This window comes from Porites lutea, chromosome 9 (assembly GCF_958299795.1).
Source record: "Porites lutea chromosome 9, jaPorLute2.1, whole genome shotgun sequence".
NCBI lineage: Eukaryota > Metazoa > Cnidaria > Anthozoa > Scleractinia > Poritidae > Porites > Porites lutea.
The window spans coordinates 9872839-9894006 of record NC_133209.1 but is presented as its reverse complement, the minus strand read 5'-3'; the positions used below and the strand labels follow the sequence as shown (position 1 = coordinate 9894006).

General features: G+C 38.7%; 4 protein-coding genes across 4 annotated transcripts; 1 reads left to right on the top strand and 3 right to left on the bottom strand.

Moving 5' to 3' along the window:
• The first annotated feature begins 1718 nt into the window (after positions 1-1718).
• On the top strand, positions 1719-3134 carry LOC140948375 (beta-1 adrenergic receptor-like). The gene has a single exon (XM_073397611.1). It carries the CDS (start codon positions 1903-1905, stop codon positions 3055-3057), a length of 1155 nt encoding a protein of 384 aa, XP_073253712.1. The 5' UTR covers positions 1719-1902; the 3' UTR covers positions 3058-3134.
• A 2800-nt stretch (positions 3135-5934) lies between these two features.
• Positions 5935-7315, bottom strand: LOC140948868 (melatonin receptor type 1A-like). The gene has a single exon (XM_073398135.1). The coding sequence runs from the start codon at positions 7313-7315 to the stop codon at positions 6341-6343; it is 975 nt and encodes a 324-aa protein (XP_073254236.1). The 3' UTR covers positions 5935-6340.
• A 5046-nt stretch (positions 7316-12361) lies between these two features.
• LOC140948431 (histamine H2 receptor-like) lies at positions 12362-13728 on the bottom strand. Its single transcript, XM_073397666.1, has one exon. It carries the CDS (start codon positions 13677-13679, stop codon positions 12678-12680), a length of 1002 nt encoding a protein of 333 aa, XP_073253767.1. The 5' UTR covers positions 13680-13728; the 3' UTR covers positions 12362-12677.
• Positions 13729-17273: 3545 nt separating this feature from the next.
• LOC140948867 (melanopsin-B-like) lies at positions 17274-18224 on the bottom strand. Its single transcript, XM_073398134.1, has one exon. The coding sequence runs from the start codon at positions 18222-18224 to the stop codon at positions 17274-17276; it is 951 nt and encodes a 316-aa protein (XP_073254235.1).
• Between the last annotated feature and the right edge of the window lie 2944 nt (positions 18225-21168).

The window sequence follows — 21168 nt, the reverse complement described above, 5'->3', positions numbered from 1 at the left end:
TTTAAATTGACATTTCTATGTGTAAAATAATATCAAAAGTGGAATACTTTATAAAAAGTATGATCTATCAAATGTTAAAATTTTCAAAAGAAGAGCTTTTTTCATTATCCTGAGATGATCCGAAGACCTTTACTCAAAAAATACAAATTAATTAATATTTAACTTTTTGAAACAAAAGAAGTTAATTTTTAACTTTTTCGTTAACCGTAACTGAAAAAAATTAACCGATAGCCGTAAAAGAGCCAAAATTTTAGCCGATAACCGTAAAAGCCACCACCCCATTGAGACCCTCATACAATGGTCCTAATTTTCTAAAAAAAAAAAAAAAGAATGTCTAGTAGTTATTATAGTGCAAATTCCCTGTATGAAAAACCGACTTCGAGGAGTCACCTTTTACTTCACTTGGGTTTCAATGAGTGAGGGTTATTGATCAGAAGCACTTTATAACCTTTAGTTATTGATTATCGCAGCTGTAGTTCACACACCACAGCAGTCTACTTGACAACGCCTACAATAATTTGTCACATTCGTTGGAGCACTTTTCATCTTCCCCGCTCCAATGTTTATTCATGTATAACCCATTCGAAAATAAACGCGATACATCGGGGAAGAAGAGATAAAGTAACTTGACGTGGAAAAGTTAGGTAACTTGGTTGAGAAGGTGTAATATAGAAAATTTTCAGTTTCATTCCAGTGTTTTTTCTGTGTCTGGTGTCAAGGCAGTTCTTCGAGATACTGTAAGTTCGAGAGCGACTATTGCCGCCTAAAAGTATCAAGCGTAAGGTTATTTACGCGACCATAAAATATTGCCTAATAAAAAGTACAGGAAATTTCTTTTTATCGGCATGAATAATTATTGCCTCGTTATTTTGCCCTATATTTCCGAGGTCTTCTTAATTATATACATATATATATATATATATATATTTCAGTAACCATAGTGTGCTCAACGAAACAAAGCTGGTTAGAATACAAGCCACGCATAAGGCGGCAAGTCGAAAAATTCAATAACCTCCACGCACAGTTTTTTTTTTCTTTTTCAAAGCGGTAGCTTACGTAAACAGGTGTCTCTTCTCGCCCCACGTCCCTAGCGGCGCAGAGCGGGAAGAGATGGTTGTCATTCGTCGGTAATTAAACTGGGAGAGTTGGTTAAGAAGCGAAGTTAATTTGATATAACCGGCACTTTTATGTGATATGCACCATGGAAAAAAAAGGGTTTGGTTTCCTGAACACTGAAAAAAGTTATTATCATGATTTTGAATGTAAATTACTGGTCGGTGTGAAAACACATATACATTTGGAGAGCAAACACAAGGTGGCATTAACGTCCTGACTGACACTAGTGGCTTAAGCTTCGCTTAAAATAATTAGGAAAGGTAAACGAAGCATCGAGAACTGTTTAAAGTGCGCAATAGCGATGACAAGCTAAACTTACCGGGGTAAAAACGCATTCAATGCATTGAGAAAATGCATTAAGCTCATTGTTATACACCGAGCGAGTGTTGCCATGAAAGTTGTATTGTGTCACCTGCCGTCCGCCTAATCAAGCAGACCAGCGTGAAAGAAAGAAAAGTTTTAAGATGAATGCATATGTTTGGTTTGAATTCTGCTGATTAGGTATTGCCAACAGCTGTAAAGTAGTTAAATCATTCGATTGTGTGTTTTCAAAGCCTAGAAAAAGTCAGACGAGTTCATTTGCTGCTGTATGCGATTTTCCTTAATCACGCTCGGATGTTCTTCATGTATTGATACAGATTTCAGCAATTTCAAGAAAAAACATTATTTATTTTATTTTATTCATTAAGGTGGTAGAGCAGACTGACTTCTGACACATGAAAAACATATTCAGCAGTTAGGTTTCTTGTAATCTTCACAGATCAGCGAACACATGGACCCGTCATCATGACTAATGAGCTTCCTGAGAGGAGCTTAACGCTCGTCGTTCTAGAATCCACAATTTGTCTCGTACTTACCATCTGTAGTCTTGTAGGCAATACCATGCTCTGTTTGGCCGTCTATCGCAATCCAAGGCTGAGATCAACAACAAATCTCTATATCATCGCATTGTCTGTGGGCGATCTGATGTGTGCAGTGCTGGAAATGCCACTAACATTTTGGACTTTAGTCGTTGGAAAATGGGTGTTCGGCGACGGTGTATGCCAACTTCACGGTTTCGTGGACGTGTTTTCAACTTATTGCCCACCTGCCACTATGGGTCTCACAGCCTTTAACAGATACATTCGCATCGTGAAGACTAATCATTATCGACAAATATTTTCTCCTTGGCGTTCTAAGTTCTGGCTTTTTGGCGTTTGGTTCAGCCTCGCCGGATATCTTCTTATTGCGCGCGTAACAAATTGGCAAAGATACGACTTTGTTGTCGGTTTTGCCGCGTGCAGTGTGGAACATTACACAGAAAACAGGAAACTTATTCATTATTGCTTTGTGGTGTCGTTATACTTTGGCGTTTTATTTTTAGTTGCAATATTCTCTTACTACAAAGTGTTTCAGGCAATTAGGAATCACCATTTACAAGTAGCTCCCAGACTGTACAGCGCCTCATCAGCGACGACCTCCGCAACACAAACACTGAGAATCTCAATACAGGAAATTAGAATCAGCAAATCGATTGCTGTTGTAATGGCAGGCTTTACCCTTTGTTGGATACCGATGTGGGGTCTTTCTCTGACCAACAGATTCTCCTCGAGCCCTGTACCAAGAATAATCCCATTACTCGTAACATTTTTCATCTTCTTAAGCAGCTCAATCAATCCCTTTATCTACGCTGCCACTAACAATGGATTTCGACAAGAATTTCGCAGAATGGTCTTCTGTTTCAAGCGAAAAGCTAGAGTTGCCACTGCGCGTATGCGCGCAGGTACGATTGTGGAAAACATCAATGTCAACCATGAAGCGGAGAATCCCGAAGTTGAAAAAAACGTCAACGTTACTTACTTAGCTATCGTGAGAGCTAGCGCATCTGCCAGCGCAACTGTTAGACGCTCTGCGAAATACGGGCAAAAATCACTTTATGAGAATGCTGATCACGCAAGATAGCTTGTTACTCGGAAACTTTAATCTTTAAGGTTACAAACGCTACAAAAAGAACTGAGGTGAAAGGTAATGCAATGGCAGAGCTCAACTGTCATGGCAACGTTGATTAAATAAGGACAGAAAAAAGTTCTGTCTCTTTGTGAACAGAGATAAAAGACAAAAGTGATCATTCTGGTCTTTTGCCAGTACTGCACTGGTTAAATTAAAGAGTTAACTGACATTTTTCCGTCAAGTCATTTATTTCTGCAAATTATTGTTGTTTTCTTTACCATTCGAAGATATATTTCATCAAAAAATGTCGTGCAACGTTACCAAATTGTCAGATCCACCTGCGTTAACTGAGACAGCAACGAAAAAAGCGTTAATTCGTCACGGATGACCTTATTACTGCGTTAATTCGTCACTATTTTCATTAAGTGTTACGGGTCATATCATGTGTTTACTGTTAAGTTTAAGGCCCAAAATGTTAATTGCTTTAATTCGTGATGAGAGTAATACGTACTACTGCAAGGATTTCCGATTGAAACGGGTACCCCAGTTGCAAGTACAGGAGAACCTCTACTTATGGCCACCTCTCAACAACGGCCACTTTTTTCTTGCGGCCACTGTTTTTGGCGGACAGTCCATACATTGGCTCCTGTTTGAACCTCTCTACAACGGCCAGCTGTCTGCAACGGCGACTATTCTCTGTCCCCAAGGTGTCGGTTGTGGAGGGGTTTAACTGTATTGATGAGTTACCATGATTTCGCACAATCTTGAAGAGGTCTTTATTTTTAGTAATCATCTTGAAAAGTCCTTGAATTCGGTTGAGGTCCTCGAAAAGTACTTGATTTCTTTCTTAGAAAATACCTTGACATTCACTACCTTGTTTATGCCACACCATTTTCTGTGAAATTGATTGTTAAGTCTGTGCAGTTGCAACATGTAAGGAAATTCAAGACAGTCTTGGATTCTGGGTTTCACGCTGACTGTATTGCGGATTCCAGATACCGTATTCCGATCTCTGTCAGGGGAACTTGGATTCCGGATTCTGTTAGTGGGATTCCGGATTCCTTGAGCCGTATTCCGGATTCCAAAGCCCAGGATTCTGGATTTCCACAAGCAAAAATTTCCCAGATTTCGGAATCCGAATTCCATTCGACACGCGGCGACTGCAACCCAGGAATGCCAACATGCTAATCGCGAGACCTTTGCACGTGACCTAGGATTTTTGCTATGTCGTAGTAATAATTTTTGGAAATAAAAAAGTAGCTTATTAACTCAGGCCACTGATGATGCCACCGACCACCTCTAAATTTTATTACAGTTTTAGATCATAAATTTAATAGTGACACGGGACTGTTACAACCTTTTCGAATGTAACAAGTGAATAAATATTACGTACATGAAATATCATCGTTGCTTGGGCTTGTTTTTTTTTTTTTTGGTGCTTTAGGGTTTAACGGTTGCAATTCTTTAACCGAGAAATGCACTCGGTAAGCGATCGGATCTTCCGAGAATTTTCACAATATTCAACCGTCTTAGACCCCTTAAGATTTACCCGTTCCAGACCTCGTACCAGCTGCAGTTTTTAGGCTATAAGAAATGTAACCCGGCCATAAGACATTTTAGGAAAATTAAATGTCACTTTTCTTATAATTCACACTTTGACTCATTATTGAGTTAATTGAAGCTCTGTTTACCTGTTCATGGGCCGGGTGTAAGAAAGAGGAGAATCTCGATTTTATAATTATTGGTATGGAAATCCGCCAGTAACAATGAAACTGTGAGGCACCCTCTCAGTGGCCATATTTCTTCTCTTGAAACCATTCGTACGTTTAAGGAAAGTACCAAAACACTTTTAACGCTGTTCCCATGTTATCTTATCCTGCGAGGAGAGGCCCTTCGATCTTCCTAGATAAGTCGGGAAGAGGAAGGGACTTATCTAGGAAGATCGAAGGGCCTCTGCCGCAGGGTAGTGTTGTCTCGACAAGTTTTATTTCTTTGTGAACTGAATGTCGCGTTAATTTCCTTCATTTTGAAATGTTACCCTCCCTTTCGCATTAATTGCGTTTACTAAAAAGTCGTTTTGCACTAAGTTTACGGTAATTTAAGTCGCGGCGTTAATTTCCAATTCCTTAATTCATGAATTTCCTGTAAAAAGGTACAACGAAAGTTTATCACTAATCAAAAAAGGCGAATTAAAGACTGTCCATAGGAAAAGTAAGTCTGTTCCAGGGCTCACCCAGTGTACCCGACAAGACCCGGGGTTAGGGGTACTCCCTAAAATGGCCCACACGGGCAGACTAAAAAGGATTACCCTTCTCGGGTTTCAGCTATATCAAAGAGGAAATTCACATGTGGTAATATATGAAAGGGAATCAAAATCTATCTTTGTTCAAGTATTCAAATTGCCTTTGGTTCACTAACATGTTTCGAAGCGCCTCATGGATTTATCATTCTAATCTCGGCTATTAAACATTACATGACAAAACCTCCTGTACTAGCCAAGGGATATTTTCCATGGTAGGTATACGAAAAGGGTACCCTTTCTGTCAAAATTAATGGTATGTAAAAGTGTAACGGGTTGGACCTCGGGACGGGACCTCCCCATAAAGCTTTGTTGACTAACCAACCTGGAGCAGGTGCTGCAAATGGCTGCCATTTCTTCTCCACCATCCGCTGACTTATGATTTTTAAGTCCAGAGCTCTCATTATCCTTGGCCTTTTTTAGCCCCTATAACTTCTTTTATCACCAACAGCTGTGGGAGCTGTCCACTTATATCGTGACATAACACTTCAAATCTCCAACGTTATGTTAGAGTTGTCAGTAAGCAAATATTATCCATAAGAAAATTAATCTCTTTGAATTGCTTACGTTCGCTTATATTCCCCTCTGTACATAGCCGAAATAGATTTTTGCTGAAATTAAGATAAAATCAACAAATTAACAAAAACTAAACTAAACTAAACAAAAAACAGTTTCGCGTAAGTCCTGTAGAAATTGATATATTTCGGTAACATGTGCTGGCAGTGAAGTTAATGAGATTCATAGAGTTGCTCAAACCTATGAGAAAAGTAACAACAGCAGTATCAGTGTGACATAACTTGTGGCCGAATCATTTAACTGACTTGGTTCGAGCTGTCCTGCATGATCAGCATTTTTTTGTTGTTGCACTGAATAGTTGCTTAGCATCCCTGCTTTTAAAGCGGTCACAAAAGCGAGATAATTAGGTAACGTTGACGTTTCTTTGTACATCTTTAAGATTCTCGGCTTTTTCATGGTTTAACTTAATTCTCTCTTCAATCATACAGCTCCTATACGCGGGGAGGAAACGTTTGCTTTCGGCTTGAAACAGATCACCATTTTGCGGAATTCTTGTCGAAATCCAGTGTTAGTGGCAGCATAGACAATGGGATTGATGGAGGTGCTCAAGAAGACGAAAAAGATTACGAGTAATGGGATTATTCTTGGTACAGGGCTCGAGGAGAATCTGTTGGTCAGAGAAAGCCCCCACATCGGTATCCAACAAAGGGTAAAACCTAACGTCACAAAAGCGATCGTTTTAGTGGCTTTAATTTCTTGTACTGAAACTCTAAGCGTTTGCGATGTGGAGGTCGTTGACTCGCTGTACAGTCTGGCTGCTACTTGTAAATGGTGCTTCCTAATTGCCTGAAACACATTGTAGTAAGAGAATATTGCAACTAAAAATGAAACGCCAAAGTATAACGACACCACAAAGCAATAATGAATAAGTTTCCTGTTTTCTGTGTAATGTTCCACACTGCACGCGGCAAAACCGACAACAAAGTCGTATCTTTGCCAATTTGTTACGCGCGCAATAAGAAGATAGCCAGCGAGGCTGAACCACACACAAAACAGCCAGACTTTAGAACGCCAAGGAGAAAATATTTTTCCATAATGGTCAGCCCTCACGATGCGTATGTATCTGTTAAACGCCGTGAGAGCCATGGTAGCTGGTGGACTGTACGTTGAGAACACGTCCACGATGCCGTGAAGTTGGCACGCACCGTTGCCGAACACCCATTTTCCTACAGCCAAAGTCCAAAACGTTAGTGGTATTTCCAGAACTGCACACATCAGATCGCCCACAGACAATGCGATGATGTAGAGATTTGTTGTTGATCTCAGCCTTGGATTGCGATAGACGGCCAAACAGAGCATGGCATTGCCTACAAGACTGCCAATGTTAAGTGCGAGGCAAATCGTGGATTCTAGAACGACGAGGGTTAAGCTTCTGGTAGGAAGTTCATAAGTCATTTTGCATCAATGCGCTGCGCGCTGAAGAAACTTTTGCGCAAAATTTCACTGAGAAATGAGTTTGTATGTGAGCAATAAGACTATGCTGCAATTGAATGAAAGTGTTTTTTTTTTAGTTTGTGGCAGGTTCAAAATAAGCTGAAATGAAAAAAAAAATTATATATATGTATCACACGATCTGTTAAATCAACAGTCTCGTCCGATACGGTGAAATCGTGATTGTAGGTGATAACTGAATAATTACCTAAAGACAGAAAATCGAGCTAAGTTCACTAGTACAACTGTACATTGATAAATCCAATCAGTGAATATTGAATACAAACACAGGCTTAGAAAAAAAAGTGTCTCTCTCCCATACTGGTCTGGTATTAAGTAAAACGTTGCCATCAGACAGATGGCAGGTGACACTCGTTTCCGTCAATATATGCCGGTAAATATATTAACTCGTATTGAAGCGTTTACGTCTCAATGGTTTCGTTTTCACGAAGTCCGTGAGACTAAATCTTGACCCTGACCAATTTGTGTTGAACGTAAATGAATATTTTGGAAAACGAGGACTAGGCTTTAGCCTCCCACCTGGATTTTCTCATTTAAAACAAACAGCAGGCAAAAGTCGACATTAGTATTTGCTTTCTTTTAGCTTGCCTTATTACAAAGGCTGTCAGCATCAAATCAATCGATTTACCAACGGAGGCATGAATTTTAAGAAGTATTTTGAAACTACAGCAGTCTCCAGAGATCCATATCGCTGAAATGAAAGAAAAACTGGATGTCCATTGGGTCGCCTCTTCTTTGGGTCAACGCCAGCGGTTTTTTGGCTTTTGTTTTGTTTGGCGGGAAGAATCTTGCCAAGGTGGCATAAGCATGACAGTCTTTAAAATCACCAGCGACTGATCTCACCCGGAGAGCAAAAGCAGCCAATTATTCTGTGTTAACAGTATTGGGGGCGTCTTATACTATGCCAAAAACACTGTCTATAAGTTGGCTGGCCTTGTTCTATCTCTCTCGTTTGCGCCTTTTAGACCTCTATATCCGTTATATGTATTAATTTTCATGTAGAATCGCATAATTGAGTAAAATCTCGCATTCTGATTGGTTAACGAAGCGAGGTATTTAGTGTGGAATTGCGAGTTGAAAACGAGGCTAAGCGTTATCAGTTTTCGCGTGCAATTTAAAGTGGAATTCACGAGTTAGGTAATGAATTTTCCTATAATATACAACATGGTAGTACAACATGGTAGCCGGTCAACATGACCGCCCACATAGCAGATAAATCATCTCAACCATCTCAACCCCACGCCCCCGCCCCCACCCCCCCCCCCCCCCCCAACTCCAAAAAAAAAAAAAAAACATTAAAAGCCGGAAAACGAATCAGTCTTTTTTTTTCAAGCCTCGGCAAAGGTCAAAATTGGAAAAAACCAAACCGCATGATGTTGAAAATTATACAAGCACCATAAGATGTCCTCCTGACAAAGAATATTGACGAAGCCATTTTTAGTTTGAAATGCTCACTCTGTGACCTTATTTTACCCTATAGAAAAATTCAAAACTAAGTGGGCAGTGTTGGCTAGTTTTGCTGGTGATTTTGGACACCTAAGAGCCCACCGTTTAGATTACCAGCCGGTCAGTCACATACAATAAAAACTGTTTTGTGGAGAGCAAGAAAAGGAATAGAAAAGTTGATCAAGCAGCTTGCATTAAATACAATGCTTAATTGCGTTTGTACTCTATTGTGATGCGTTTGTGGTGAAATTCTAAACCCTAAATCCGCCCATGTTATTTATCTGATTTTCTGAATCTTTATGAGTCATTTTTAAGAGATTTAATTAATTTGATAGAAGACGTAAATAGGATGCGGTAGTTAAGCCTCAAATTTCAAATTATTATTTAAAATTATCAACCCTTCTGTTGCCTCCTATATATAGGGTGTCCTAAAAGTTCGTTCCTCTACTTTACAAGTCTGTACTTGTTGTGCCATCTTTTGACTCGAATATTCGATTTGTTTACTTTCGCGCCAAAGGTGCGCGAGTAAATTTTCCCGCCATATATTTTGTGTATTTCGAATTGCTCGAACTCCTTTTTTGTTTTTTGTTAATAACCTGAAAGATAAACCCTCACAACGAAAACACACTCAGCTACGTGAGAACATAAGCATGTATACTTCGATCTACTGGCTTATCAGTTAAAGAAATTACTGGGTGGTTTTAAAGACAAGAAATGAGGGGGAAGACCGAAAGTCCTGAATAAAACTGCTCATTAAAGAAGGCTAGGTGCAAAAGAGGAAACCCGGCGAGGTCGCTCTTACAACAGTGAGCAAGGTAAGTCTGGAGCAGGTTCATGAAAAGCAAAGTTTGGAGGCCCCTAAAATGGCGGAAAAAAAACCGTGACTCAGTCCGCCAAGCAACTTTCAGCTCGTCTCAAATTTGTAAAGAAGTACAAAAGCCTTACAGCGGAAAGGGGCCGGGATGATTATCTTTTTTTGGATCAATGCCCAAAATATTTATTTAAATTATATTGTTTTTGTATTTATTATTATTTTATTGTTTTGGGGGGTCGAAGTAGCTCCTGCATACCATGAGGTGATAAAAAAGCTTAAAATGAATCATCTGTGGCTCTACATGCTACATGACATATCGCACTCAATGCCACAACGGCTACAGAATGTGATAAAAAACAAATGGGGCATGCCGGTTACTGAAGTCCTGAATACATGTACCCGAAAGAGCAATAAACATCTTTTAAAAATTTCGTGTAAAAATAAAGTTTTGATCAAAAGTTTCAGCTTATGAAATTGGATAGGAACGAATTTTTGGGACACCCTGTATCTTTACGACGTACCAGGTAAAGTTTTTAACGCCGTTTGTGATCTGATTCAATTCCCTTCCAGACTCAGGTCTCGGAAAACCAGGTATATAGCAACTGATCATGATGACGCAATTATAACCTGTGGTGTTTTGGGCTCCTGGGAAAATCCACTGGTTAAGAAGGAATCCAAGACAGTCTTGGTTTCTGGATTGCGCGCCGTGGAATCCGGATTCCAGATACTTTGTCAGTGGATTCTGGGTTCCAATCGTTGGTGGGATTCGGGATTCCTTTCGGTGTATTCCGGAATCAAGTACAAATATCCCGGATTCCGAATTTCCCAAGCAAAACTTCCCGGATTCCGGAATACGTATTCCCTTACATGGGGCGAGGGGAATTCCTCCAGTCCAATCCACTCATAAATTCAAGACTACTCTTTAATCGAACTGACGAACCTATGGAAATGATCCGAAACTTTCAAGGGGCATAAACCGTCTGACACTGTATTGAGTATGGTTGATCACAGGTACACTTTATATCTGAAATGACGTTGCATTTCCCAACGCGGGAATATCATTATAATTTTAAATGGCAGCCATTTTGGTTTGGTTACTGATTAGTGACCTTACAATTACTCAGTGCAAAATAAGGTCAAAATCAGCCAGTATTTATTGCCGAAAAGCCATTTTTGTTTCACTTCAAAAGTAAATCATTTTAATAGGACGACTGACGTCATTTTGTATATACGTGTTTCAATAAAGGTTGCTTTGGGAATCGTGCTTTGATCTTCGAAAGCTATTGTTTGGTGGTCACTCAAGCAAAGCATTGCATTGTATTCTGTGTTTCAATGACCAAATCCCAAAGCAACCTTTATTGAAATAGGTGTATACATCATAATCCTTCAGTTGGTTGTTTTCTTGTGAAAATTAGGGCTATTGTCTTTTAACCCTCAGTAGAATTGACAAATTTAAAGAAAAAAGAAAAAACGAGATAAATTCTGGTAGTTGTTGCTAAATATCGTCTTCTTAAAAAAGGCCTATTGAAGAGATTTACGTCAAGGAAAATGACGTCACACCAGTGCACCATTTTTAACTCAGAGAAGAAATCTTTGTCCTTGTGTCAGACTAATTGATTGTATTAAGAGAACAAAGAAATACATGTAGTTTCCTGGTAACTAGAGCCAAGAGAGAATATAGTTGTCTCTATAAGGGCATTCTATTGCTATGAACAGTTCTTAATATCGACATTGGAAATGTTCTCGGATAAATGTCGGGACAAGAAAAGCCGTTTTTATTAAGGTGCCGTGATTCCTTTAACCAACGCCTCCCTAATTTCTGTAATTTAAATTTCTTGGTCATCTTCTGCTGCATTCCGACCAGAAATCATAATTATTTGACTCGTAGAGAATGCCAGTTATGACTCTAAATGAAAGTACATAAGGTTGCTTCTAAAAATGCGCGTTCTAAGATAACAAAAAAAAATTTAATATTTCATAAATTGTACGAACTCACTTCGAGAGGAGTCTGAAAAAATATAAAATATAGTAGAGGAAGAAACTGGTTATTATTAAAGCAAAATTTCTCTTTATATGTATGAAACATATTTTCAATATTCTGAAATGATACAAAGCCTAATGGAGTTGATATTTTAAAATAAAGGCCTTATAGAATTCGAAGATTTTAGAATCGTAAGCTTTTGACAAATTGATGTATCAAAAAAAGAAAAAAAATCGTTTAGGCGAGCAAATTCAAGTGACCAAATTTTGTCCACATTATTTTGGTACAGTAAAGGGTGAATCAGTGCGAAGGTCTTTTAACTAGTTTCAGAGTGAAAAACTGTAAGATATTTCGTTTAGTATTAATTTAGTACTCACAAGACCTATACAAGGCAAACAAACTATATCATCTATACTAAAAAAATGTATATCGGTTCTAAAAAAATCTCATGACATGTAAATTCTCAGCTTTTGCATATATCTGGCAAACTTTAACAACAACTTAAGAAACTAATATTAATGCAACGAATTTGTCATTAATCAAATGGAAGGTCGCTTTGACTAAATTATTGGGTTAATAATGATAATAATAATAATAGTAATAATAATGATAAAAGAGATACAAGCATATAAAACTAAGGATCAAACTGCGCACAATATTCCCAAGCAAAACAACTTTGGTTCCAACAACTATTAATAGCATATCCACACGCAAATCGAAAACAGGGTAATTCAGCAAGAAAGTGTGTTTTTAATGAGACATTTGTTTAATTACAGAACTTCCTCATTTGGTCGCTTCCTTAAAAATCGATTTAAAGTTTTAACAGCGAGGTATTCTAAGATTATTCTTGCAAAAGCTAGCGGTACTTCCTTGATCGAATTACTAAAAAAACGAAGGCTTCTTAATGGTAATTCTAGAGAAACATTTCCAGTTCTTTTTTTCTCGATCTTTAATTAAATTCCTTAAACTTGAAGCAATTGAATATATAAGCGAAATATCAACACAAGATTTAAATTATTTCTTAAAATTATGTGCATTTTACTGTCTTCTGAGTGAGTACAATGTTAAACTTGTGACTCGTTTCTTCGAGTGTCTCTCCTGTCACTGCCTATCACGGAATCCGGTGTTACTTTCCTGACTCTCCACCAACACATCAAATTGTAGAATTCCTCTCTGAAAACACGATTTGTTGTGGCGTATATAAAAGGGTTTATTGTGCTGCTAAGAAATAAGAAAAATATAACTAGTAACTGTATTAGTCTGGGAGCTGTGTCTGGAAAGAATCGCTTCCAAAATATAAATGTCCACATGGGTATCCAGCAAACCAGGAACCCACCCGCTACATAAAACAAAACTCGACTAATACTTATTTCTTGTACCGAGATTCTCGCTATCTCTGTTTGATTCGTGTTTTGCAAAGTTGGCGCCACGTCCAGTTTATGTTGACGAATTTTGTCAAACACTTTGTAATAACTGACACAACCAGCGAGGAACGGTAGAGCAAAAAAGAAGATGAATACAAGGCAGTAATGAATATTTCTGTTGCCTGATTTGGTGAAGGCAACGCTACAGACTGCGTACCCAGGAATGAACTGAAACTTTAGCCAGCCTGTGACTCGAGCAACGAACAGATAACTGGCGAGAAAAAGCCACACGGAACAAATCCAAATCTTGGTTTTCCGCGATGAAAAGACTTTATTGTATTGTTTGCTATTCACAACACGCATGTACCTGTTGAAAGCTGTCAGGCCCATAGTCGCTGGTGTTACGTACGTAACGAACGCATCCACAAAACCGTCAATTTCGCATAATGGAACGCCGAAATCCCATTTCCCCAGAATAAGTACGGCAGACGCCAAAGGCATTTCCAATGTAGCACACAACAGATCGCTGACTGCTAAAGCGATGATGTACATATTGATGGTTGATCTGAGTTTTGGATTTTTATACACTGCTAAACAAACCAGAGCATTTCCCAAGAAACTTATGATGTTCAAAAGAAGACAGACACTTGCTTCGATAATTACAATGATTAAGCCACGGTTTGGCAATTCCAGCGAGGACATCTCCGTTAGCAGTGTGTGGAATAGATCTATATCAAGTTACGTTCGCCGCTGAAGGTTTTCTCATATCAGAATAAAATTCACTTCCTGATTGTTTTTAAACTGATTTACAATGCAGATATTATTTAGCCTCCTACCGTACGTCAGAATATGAATAGAGTATTTTTGTTTGACTTACATTATCCACCTACAGCTTTATTTACCCTTTTCAACTGGCAACAAATGGCATCAACAAAATAATTCCCAAGAATATGAACTTCTAATATAGAATTTTTCATTGATCTTCAGTAACTAGTGTATTGCCAGATAGCTTGTTAAACATGTTATTATTCGCTCTGTCAATTCTCAAACCTCCCTAATTTTTTTTGTACAAACTAAAAGGTCTTCTTTCTCTTGCCTTTTAGTAACAGGTCATTTCGTTGGCCCTCATGCATGTTAATATCAGATCGACGAGCAAATTTTGCCACCAAGCTTCGAATTGAAATCATAAAGTTGCGAAGTTTTGCATAAGTGAATTCCAAGGCAGCAGAATTGAAAAGCATACCCGCGAACAAAGAGAACAAATGCGAAGAATTTTTCTTACAAACGAGACTTGGTGGACAGGTGAAATTTGCTCGTCTGACGTAATTAATCATGCAGAAAGCCATTGTTTCGGCCCTTGCAACAGATATACTAATGAACATAGACCTATTCGGCTAACGCAATGTTGTACCCAATTCAGATCTCTCGGGGTAACGATTCTTTGTGCACTGTATTTGCATTATAAGGTGACATTCACATTTAAATGATATGGAAATTCCTGAAACAAAAAATTTTATTCCCAGAGGGTTTGAATCGGGTACAACATTGAGTTAGCCGAATTGGTCTATTGTCAAGGGATCTCATCAGTGAAATGATGCGATGCTAATTATATTTTCAGTTGAATTCCCTTCTTTGTTTGTGATGATTCAAGGTGGAACGGATCATAGTTAGGAGAGGAGACTGGTTATGAAAGCCGGAAAACTCCAAAGTTGAAAACAACGGTCTTGTAGTTTATTTTGGAAGTTCCCTGACCGTGCAGAATCCCGTGTGCCTTCTGTTCACAAATTGTGACCGAATAAATTAATGCGATGTTTCTATTGGTCAGTAAGTTCAAAATGGTAGGAATGCCATTAAACGTTGTGCACGGTCAGGTCCGAAAAAGCTAGCTAAAACATATATCGAAGGAGTCTAGCGGGTTCATTACCATTCCACTTTAATAAGTATGACCGATGGATCAACTTTCTGATCTCACAAAAGCACGTAAGATGATAATTTATAGATAGAATACCTAATCAATCTATGTTTTATATTTTCTGACCCTGATTGTACGAATTGTTTTGCTCTGCATTTCCGAGGTTTCTCCTTGAACACCGAGAAGAACAAATTCCTATTTCGATTTTTTGTAATCCCCTTTTTTTTGTTTAAATAGACGGAATGATACATCATTATTTTTCTATAAAGGCCTTCCTCTTTGATGTCATCACTGACTGACAAATTTAGGCAAAAAACAAACAAACAAAGGAAGATTAAACAAAACATCAGATATGTACTGGCATTAAAACATTGGGGCGGTGTAAAATGAACACTGCGAACTGACTGCGGACTATTGTTTTTAGGGTTAGAAAACAATGGGACCATTGTTGTCACGTTTTCATTTGCAAGGTGAAAACAGTTAGTCTAGTTTTACACTGACCCGCCATGATTCTTCCGGTGAAACCGCCACGGCCAAATTTTTAGAAGAAAATCGAAACACTGGTTATAATACTATGGGCTTAAACGAGCTCGTGCTCACCTGAAAGGTAAACAGTTGAACATTTTTACGAGCGCTTCAAAAGTAGGCTAATTAACATTGGAAAAATACGTGACGTTTGTAACAGGTGTATAACTAATAAAAGTAATAAATTTTCAGCGCTTTGTTATTTTTGGAGCAATATTTGTTGAAACTGTGTTAAACAGAGTTGAAGAGATGTCAGACCATATACAGCTACATACATGCCCATCAATTTGGCTTCAAATACAGTTTGATATATAATTTGTAGCTTATTTTTTATCCCAGGTAATTTTTGTTTCTTGTTTTTGTTTTCGGGTATGGTAATGTACGCTAATAAAGTTGAAACAAAGAAAAAGTAAATCAGTTTAAATCAGTTTTTCAACGATTAGCTTGTACGCTTGACTGGGAGGTGGTGGGTTCGATTCCTGGAACCGGACCGATACTCAGGGTCTTAAAATAGGCACTGCCTTTTCCCTGCAAACGGCCTGACCTTCGCGTGGCTCGAATACCCATGTAAAATGTCGGTTCCGTCTCTAGTAGGAGAAGTAAAAATAGTGTCCTCAATTAGTACTTTTGCTAATTAAAAAATACATGGACCCGACTCAAATAAAGTGCCTTTTTGTACAATTTTTTTTTATTTCCCTTACATTATTATTTTTAGTCATCATAGTTGTAACGTTAAAGCTAATCGTAAGGACAAAAATATTGAGTATTGCCACTATGTCACTTCCTTTTTTACTACCTTCGTTTTTACCGTCACTCATCATTATTGCATAAAAATGTTCTCTATCAACGAAATCTTAGGGTATTAAAAACAGAATAACAAACGCAGTTTTGAAAAATTCCATATTTTTTAATTGGAATTTTTTTAAGTGAAAAAGAGAATATCAGCATAATAATGTGCATGAAAAGTTAAGTGATGATCGATTACTATGGTTACGAGATATGACGTCGTAAGTAGTAAGCGGTCAAGCCATTTTTGAGTGAAAATGCACATTTTTTCGCCTTGTTTCTAAAATAAAAGTAAACTTTGTGGATATATTATAAAGCAAACTACTTATTTGTTTGTTGTGTTACATGTCAAGAACAAAAAAAAAAATACCAATTCTCTCCGTTTTTACCTGATTTCTAATTCTTGGTTAAATCCAAGATAGCGGCCAAGTTGGCGGTCAAGATGGTGACCGTGTTTGGTGACGTCACAGGCCGCCAGCAGGGCCGTAGCGATTAAATATACCCCATCTTGTCGAGAGATTTCCATTGCTGGTAAAATCTTTTCGAAATACAGCAACATGTCTAAAACTCGCGGGACGGGTTCCATCAACCCCCGCCCCCCCCCCTCCACCCCTTGAAATACTGTGGGGGTGTGGCGTTAAGTGAATGTTACGTTCTCGAACATGTTAGCAATGTCCCCATTGGATAAATACTTCAGAGCATGGCCCCATTTTGTGTGGCACCACCTATTTCTCTTGCTCCCCTCCCCTTTTGATGCCTGCAACGCAGATGCAAGCTGAGACGCACAATCCAACGTTATAAATAGCCGTTATTAATGGACAATAATGTGGCACGTGGAAAGGGAAATGCAATCAACTCTGGTGTTAAGTTGTAGACCTCTCTATCCTCTGGTGCAATCAAAACTAGGCTAGTATGTTGTGCCCAAATGATAACGTGTATGCCTCTTAATCCTCCGGTGCTGTAAAAAATAGGCTAGTATGTTTTACCCAATTGACATTGGTATGAAAAAAATATATATATAAAGACAAAAAAAAAAAAAAGAAAGAAAAGAAAAACAGAGGGCTGGTTTTGTTTCAATCCACCTCCGCCAAAGCCAGAGTCGGGTGTGGATTTACTTGGCTGGTCTTGCAGAAAAACGTTTCCATTAGTTTTTCTCTTATTTTCTCGTCTACGAAGGCATAAATCAGTGGATTGTAGCAGAAAGAGGACTTGGCAATGTATGCTGGAATTGAGGCAGCCAATCCGGTGATCAGACTTGGTTTTGCATTTGCCAAAATCGCGTAGATAAGATACGGTGTCCAGGCGACTAGATATCCCGTTGTCATGGAAACGGTTACCGTTGCCATTTTGCGTTCTTTGGCAAGTGTGTCTTGAATATCATGCATGTTGTTATTGTTCCAGTTATTCTGTTGTGCGTGTTGGTAAAATGCTTTATATGATTTGTAGTAACAGGTGACCGTCATTGCAATAGGTATTATATAGCACATGAATAGCAAGCAGAAATCATATGAAACGTGAGTTGGTTCCTGCGACCTCCAGTCAATGGCGCAGCACGTTTCGATACCTTCGGGTATGTAGTTCGACCATCCAGTAATAGGCATGAGGCTCCAGAAAAATGAGTAACACCACAGTAGAATAGAGAAAACTGTGGCTTTTTTCTTGCTGAATTGCGCGGCTCCGTTATTACCGTCGAGAAGCCTGCAGAACGTGGTATACCGCTCATATGAAACAGCGGTGAGGTGCATCATGGAACTTAATCCAAAGAATGTTACGGTAAAACCATACCCGTTACATGCTGCATCTCCGAACGGCCATTCACCACGTGAATTGGAGAGGACCAGGAGTGGAGTTGCCACTACTGACTGGATAAAGCCACCAAGCGACATGTTCATTATGAAGATATTGGGTGCATCTAAGAGTTGAGGTTTCTTGAAGAACATGAGACAGAGTAAAAGGTTGAAGATCACACCGCAGCTCCCAATGACAGCGGAAATAACAGTAAAAATTGTCGATGCATGGGTCATGTTACTAGTCCCTAAAAAGAAAAAGAGGTTTCTAAGAGGCAATTGACACTTGGTATATAACAATCACATAACGTATCGTCATTTTGATTCTACAGTATGCATAGATGCCAACTCTCCTGGACTATCCGGGAGTCTCCCGAATACGTCACCGATCTCCCGCTATCTACGCTCTTCCGTAGGGGTCACCATGGATAAAATCATCGTTTGAGCTTTTCTGTTTTTAGGCTTGAATTTAGCTCATGTGTTCTTAAAAAACTGATTTCTTTTTATTCGTAGTACGGTTTCTGGGGCATTTTTGAAAATCTTTATTAGTCACTGTCAGAGATTATTTCGTCATTACAATGCTGAACGCGAATTTTGATGTTAAGTACTCATGTAAGATCTCGTATAATGTCCTAAGCCATTCCCATTCAGTACTTTCACATAGACCATAATGCACCTTGTTTACCCCCCGCCCCCCCTCCGAACAAAGGCTTCGTGATAGAAAAACTGAGCATTTCAAGGGTCTGAATTGGGAAGAAGGGGGGGGGGGGGGGTGGGGGTTACATGTCCGTTATCCGTTAACATTTTCGATATTTGTCGGTTGTCGGTAAATCTCAGTTGCTGATAAACAAAACAAGTTAATTATTCATATTCGTTATTTAATTTACACAGTTGAAATTCTATACAAGTAAAAAACCTTCTTCATTCATCCTCGATTCATCATTTGATTGTAGTGGAACCTCAGTGAAGTCTGGCTTGTTTAAGCTACACGATCGTGTATTTCACCTTTGTTTGGAAATTTGTTTTCATTCCGATGATTATGGCGTCTCACATAACGCCATTACTTACGTTTTGTGAGTTCGGAAGTGGCTGAGGAGACCAATCCGAGCACGAAAGTAATCATGAGAGAATAAGTGGTCGAGCGAAAATAATTTGGATCGGATTTCAGTAAAGTTATTTTTAGTGACTGAAGTCAAGTCTGTTTCCCAGAACGTCCACGAATACTGATTTATGGCTCGTGTCTTACAGTAAATCCTCTATTAAGCCCCCCCCCTCTCAAATAAGCCGCACCATTTGAAGGGTCTGAAATGAGCTTAGAAGGAGGTGCCGGTACGAAACAGGCGTTTTATTGTTCATGCCGGGAGAGAGGCGGAAATCAAACCTACACTACCAGGAACCTGACACGACTTGGTTTTCATAACAATTTGACACAAGTAATATAATGAGAAGAAATTCTATAAGTACCGAAACTGGAAGTTAAAGTCAATTATCTCTGGTCTGAAAAAGCAGCTAACTAAGAGCCCCTTCCTGTGCTGGAAACAAATCAAGCAAACTGTTTTTGACAAAAAAAGGAAAATAAAAGACAAATAAAAAAAATACGACTTATTTCTGAAGACAAAAATCCGTACAATGTTGGACCATTTCGGTAGTTGGTTAATTTTTTCCCTGTTGGTAGTCAGTAATTTTTTTCTCCTTTTGTCGGTAGTCAGTTATATTTTTCGCCGTTTGTCGCTAGCCGGTTAACCCATTCAGACCCTCTTTCAGGCCCTTGCTAAAAATCACCTAGCCTCCCAAGCAGGCGTTTTTAGGGGAGCTCGTTTTTCATCCCTCCCCACGAACGCCTGCTCAACCGAAGACAACATTCCTTTCCCATGCTTAGCCAATCACATTGTACTTTCCAAATTCTGGAAAGTTGACCTTGACTGTAAGGTAATCTGATAATTACTCGATCTGCAAGAAACACTGGGAAAGCTTTCTGACCTCTAATAAATGTTAGATTCAGAGCGGCAAAATATATAAGATTTAGTCAAATTTTAGAGTAACCCATGCTCTGCATAACCTTAGCGTAAGAAAGGGAAGAAGGAAAACGGTAACTCTAGGGTCACGTTCAAAACGTCAAGCTTATAAAAATAAGTAAGTTGAATATGTTTATCACCGCTGTTTGTCTTCTATTTCTTGTCTGATTAGTATTTGCAATCGTTCGCAACATTTTACCCGATTTCAATCACTTCTTAGGCGGAATAGTACCTAACTTCTCGTTGACCTGTTAAATCAAACGGCTCATTTAAGCCAATTCATGAATCAATAAACATTTTTCACAAAACCCGCAATCTTTGCACGCGCTTAAGGACTGATGGGATAAAAGTAATGTCACGTGGTTTCTCAGGGGGAAAAACAAGTGAAAATTGGTTTTCTGAACCAATTTTGTGGAGGTTGAACCCTTTTCTTATATAACTATGGTACATGTACTTTAGTTCTTTAGTCAGGAGCCGAATGCCACATGAGTGGAAACGCTCAAAACTCGAAGTCGTTGCATAACTGTTACAACGCTTTTACGCACGTGGCCAGCAGCTTAAATTTAATTACATAATAAAAGAGTTCCCAACGGATTAGTTTGGGGAACCAACATGGCCGCCGTTAATTATTGTTTTGGGAGACCAACTTGGCGGACGTGAAGTGATGTGTATAAGATTGCAAATTCTATAATCCTTACTGAGTAGGAAACCGATGGGGATTTTCCAAGCGAACAAGCTTTTATTGTAATTAATCGTTCCTTTGGGTCTGTGGCTTTTTGAAACTCACTTCAGAAAAAACTCAGAACCGTCTAACTTCAAGTCGATCGATGAAATCGGAGTCTTTCTGCATTACTTAACGAAACTATGCAAAAATTTTGAAATAATTCTTTAAACCTGAAGATCACATTGGAATCAAAGCAAACCTTGAAATATTGGTTCAGTTTTATTCAAAATTCTTTTCTTCCATGCAGCATCATTAAAAAAGGGACATCGCTAACTATATGTTGTCGAGAAATGAGCAAAACCAATCAAACGATTGGTTTCCCTTCGAAAGAATCAACAGTTCTGAGTACGGGAAAAGAAGAGAGAATAATTGTAACATCACTTTGTTATTATTCCAGTCCAGCTAAAAGAATGTTGAAATTACTTTTTCATAAACCCTTAAA

Coding starts and splice junctions, on each gene's coding strand:
- LOC140948375 (XM_073397611.1), top strand. CDS start 1,903: ATGACTAATGAGCTTCCTGAGAGGAGCTTAACGCTCGTCGTTCTAGAA.
- LOC140948868 (XM_073398135.1), bottom strand. CDS start 7,315: ATGACTTATGAACTTCCTACCAGAAGCTTAACCCTCGTCGTTCTAGAA.
- LOC140948431 (XM_073397666.1), bottom strand. CDS start 13,679: ATGTCCTCGCTGGAATTGCCAAACCGTGGCTTAATCATTGTAATTATC.
- LOC140948867 (XM_073398134.1), bottom strand. CDS start 18,224: ATGACCCATGCATCGACAATTTTTACTGTTATTTCCGCTGTCATTGGG.